The sequence below is a fragment of the Alligator mississippiensis genome, chromosome 8, assembly GCF_030867095.1.
Source record: "Alligator mississippiensis isolate rAllMis1 chromosome 8, rAllMis1, whole genome shotgun sequence".
Lineage (NCBI taxonomy): Eukaryota > Metazoa > Chordata > Crocodylia > Alligatoridae > Alligator > Alligator mississippiensis.
In genome coordinates, this window is record NC_081831.1 from 56,366,104 (window position 1) to 56,370,160 (window position 4,057).

Genomic DNA, 4,057 nt, shown 5'->3' on the forward strand with positions numbered 1-4,057 from the left:
CGTGATAAATTGAGGGGTTGCAAATAAAATGTATAGAAACTAGAATTCTTTTGAATGTTGGGAAAAATTAACCTGAATCTGAGGTTTGCAGCAAAGCCAAACTCTCAAAAATTTCTATACATGTGGGTTAATCCTTGTCCTTCATATAATCTGCATCCTCCAGAATTACATACATTCCTTACCTACGTTTCATGTTTAAGACACTAAAACATCTGCCAGAATTCTCTCTTATTTCTCTGATACAGTACTACTGTTCTCTCGGTGGCATTCACATTTTACACTAGATACAAGAATATATTCTAAAAGATTAGTAAATTAACGTGGGGAAGACAGTGAACTAGATTGTGGCCAGCAGGGGGAGGTGGGAAGGGGAGTGTTGTGTCTACAACTTTGTGTAACACGAGCTGGGTAACACGTGGCTGGGATCAGAGAGAATCCTGCTCTGGAGTGAAGTAACTTTGACCCACATAATGAGTATTTAAAACTAGTTTCAGGTGCCAATGTGCAGACAATCCAGGTGTTAAGAGCTCCAGGAGCTGCCCAAAATTACCAAGTAAGAAGGCCTTATGTGTTATTATATGTATGATAATCAACCTCTCTAATCTTTCTTCTGATTATCTGTATTCATTTTATGGCAATAAATACAGACGCATTTATCTGTATTTAAATACAGATGTATTTATTGCCATATTTAGATATGTTACACAGATTTTAGTTAGAGTCTCTTGCTCCTACACTACAGATCTTTCATGTACCCTTCAAACTAGTTCCATGGAAATTATAGGCATATCATTAGTTAAATTCAATGCAGAATGTAACAGGAGGGACGGCAGGGTTGCCGTGCTAGCCCTTGCCACCTCCTCTACTGTGCCAAGCTTCAGATTTGCACCCTCCTATTCTCGCCCGCCATGACTTTGATGATATGTTTCTTTTGTAGGGAGGCTACCTCTCCTCCACTTGGCCACAGTTCTCCTGTTCCGGGTGTCCGGCATGTCTAGGCCTTCTCTATATGCCACCCTTCTCACCGGGGCTCTTCCCTCTGCAGTGCTGCCCCTCTCACCGGGCTCTTCTGTGGAGCTGGAGTCTGTACTCCCAAACTCCATGCCCTCACTGGAGCTGGGGTCCTCACTCTATCGTGAGTCCCCTATGAGGCCTCCTCCATCCCCTTATAGCCTCACCGAAACCACCAGTGTTAAACAAACTGCAAACACAAACAACAACATAAACACAAACCCCTGGGCTACAATGCAAACATAAGCCTCCAGCTATAACTAGGCTCAGGCCTACCAGGTTTTCTCTCCTACCACAGTGACCAATGCTGCTCTGGCATTCAGGTTCTCTCTCTTCTGTCCAGGAGTTTCCCCATCCTTCCCCGTTGGTAAGGAACTCCTACTGTCTTAAAAGCCAGACAACAACTGCCTCTAGTCTCAACTCCCCCCACCTACGAGCCAGGTCTTGCCTCTTATAGCCAGCTGACCGCTGGCAGGTGTGGGTTGTTTGCTGGCTCCCATTGCCTTGGGAACCAGCACCTGAGGAGTCTTCCGTGCTCTCTCAGTAGCAGGCACCTTAGTGTCCTGCTACACACCTCCCCGCTTAAGATTTCAACTCGCCGAGCTTTCTTGGTTCTTATCTGCTGTTCCTCTTCCATCTTAGCTCTCTCAAGTCCATGCTCTGGTTCTTCGATCCCATCAGCACATAGAGGAGGAAGTTTTAAGGCGCCTCCTACTCACCTTTTACCCCAAGGCGTACCATGTAGGATTTTTTGGGATGTGCCCTGCCACAGGCAGTCCCCCCACACTAGCCAACATTGGGCAAATACGCTCCCTGTTGGTCGAGCTTCGGCCTGACTTGCGGGGGTTTTTCTCCCTCTCACCTCTGGCCCACCTACATTCTATTCCTGTACACCCTAGTCTTTTCCCTAGTGCAAGTTGTGGGGTTCCTTGTCTCCTAAGGCCTTTTTGGAGCTCTTGAAGCTTCTCCCATATCTCCCACTGCCTCCTCAACACCTTCTGGGTATCCTCTTCTTTCCAGAGCTCTATCTTGCCCCTGCCCGTGGACCTTCCTGAATACACCTTGACAAAAGCTACACTCCCCACTTTCTCTTCAATGAGGTTCCTTAACATCTACCATCTGACCTGTTTAGGGAGCCCATTTACATAAATCTGAGGTCTCTTCTTAGGTTCTGATCCCCCTTTTGGTGGTAGTTCTCTCTTCCTTGCCTGTTGGCCTTTTTCCCCACTTTCTTTATCAGGTTTCACTGGTTTCCTTTTCCCGGGGTCCCTCTTTGACCCGCATGGCCCCAGGTCTTGGGCTGCCTGTGTACATTCTTGGCAGACAAAGCAGGAAGCTTCCCTCCTTGGGGTCCTCTGTTTACCTTTCCCTGTTGTCCCAGCCTCTAGCAGGCCTGCTTCCCTTGGCTGCCGCTTACTGAGATTTATGCTGGTTCTCTTGTCTTGCAGTTGTAACAGTTCCTTCAGCTGATGTTTTAGCTGGCTCATCTCCTTTGCATGTTCATTCTGCCATTGTTCCCATCTCTGGTTCCAACATTCTATCAGAGCCGGCAGGGCCTCCTTTTGTAGGGTCATGGGCTCCTTCTCTACAGCTCCCTCTTCCCTGGTACTTCCTTCAGACAGTCCTGGCTCAGCCTCTTCCCTAGGTTCTTCTGGGCCTGTGACTCTGGGGAACTTCTCTAGCTCCATATGCTTTGGGTTCTTATACCAGGCAGTTTCTAGCTGAGCCTCTACTTCCTTCAGGGGCCCTTTTACTACTTCCACCTCTTGGTATTGTTCCTGGTGTTCCCACTTGGCCATCATCACGTACTCTGCTAATTGAGTTCCTAGTGCCTCCAACCTTTCCCGCACTGTGTCTGTGAACTCTCTGGTTTGAGATTCCTGTCTTTCGTCTGGCCTCTCAACCTCCCCCAGGTTCTGGATCTTTATAGCCATCTGCTCGTTGGCTTCTTGCAACACTTTTCGCTCCATCTCCCGGCTCTGGATTTCTTGCCTCATCTTTTGCACTTCCCTCTGTAGCTGCTCCTTCTCTTCCCTTATCCCCTTTTCCTTTGTTAGGCTATCTTCTATATGGGCTTTTAGAGACTGTATCTGTTGTTCCAGTTTTTCTTTTTCCCCTTCCATGCTCTTTAACTGGGTCTGTAGCTGCTCATTTTCTCTCTCTTTAATTTTTAGTTCCTCTTCCGGAGACTGCATTTGTTTTCCCAACATTTCATAACTTGCACCAAAATTTTTCATTTGTTCCACCTGGTGCATGAAAATTTTGTCTGTCTCTCTGGCCTGGGTATGGCTTTTAGACAGCTGGTCCCGTAACTCCTGTGTAAGATCTTCTGCACACATACTTCTTTGTTGCCAACTTTCCAGCTCCTCTTGCAACTCTCCTATCTGGTCCTCCTGGCTATGTGCTTCCTTCTGAAGGACTCCTATTAGGCCTCTGGCTACTTCCAATTCCTTTAGCAGCTTCTTTTGTTCCTCTGCCTGCCTGGTGTCAGCTTGCTGAGACCTTTCCTCCTCTGCTATCATTTCCTCCTTCAGCTTATTCAGTTTCTCTTCTCTCGCTCTGTCCCTCTGAGACTCCTGGGCAATGAGCTGTTCAATTGCCCGTCTTTTTTCTGTTTCTATCGCCACTAGGCGCCTAATCTCTTTTGATCCTCCCTCTTTCTTGCCAGACTGCATCTGAAGCTCTAATGCAGCGACTTGCGCTTCTGCTCTCTCCTTTTGGGATTTTGCCATTCCTAGCTCCCACTTCAACCGGTCCACCTTCTCCTCCATCTCATCCATCCTTAGTTGCCAGTTAAGCTTTTCCTGTCTCTGGTCTCCCATGATTCCTAACTTTCTGGGTTGGGCCTCAGTCTTACTCTGTGAGACTCCTGGCAATGGGCTTACTCCTTCCACCCCGCCTCACAAGCTGTGGCCCCCCACTACCTTTTTTATAAATCCTTTCCTGATTGTATTCTGGCCCACTGGTTCGTTCTTCTTCTTTCTTTGTGCACAGCTAAGCCTTTCCCGGCCAATGCACCACTGTAACAGGAGGGATGGCAGGGTCG

The 4,057-nt window shown here is 47.7% G+C and overlaps 1 protein-coding gene across 1 annotated transcript; it reads right to left on the reverse strand.

Annotated features, from left to right (window-relative positions):
• Window positions 1-2,123: 2,123 nt before the first annotated feature.
• LOC132252227 (golgin subfamily A member 6-like protein 22) lies at window positions 2,124-3,833 on the reverse strand. Its single transcript, XM_059733118.1, has one exon. The coding sequence runs from the start codon at window positions 3,831-3,833 to the stop codon at window positions 2,124-2,126; it is 1,710 nt and encodes a 569-aa protein (XP_059589101.1).
• Between the last annotated feature and the right edge of the window lie 224 nt (window positions 3,834-4,057).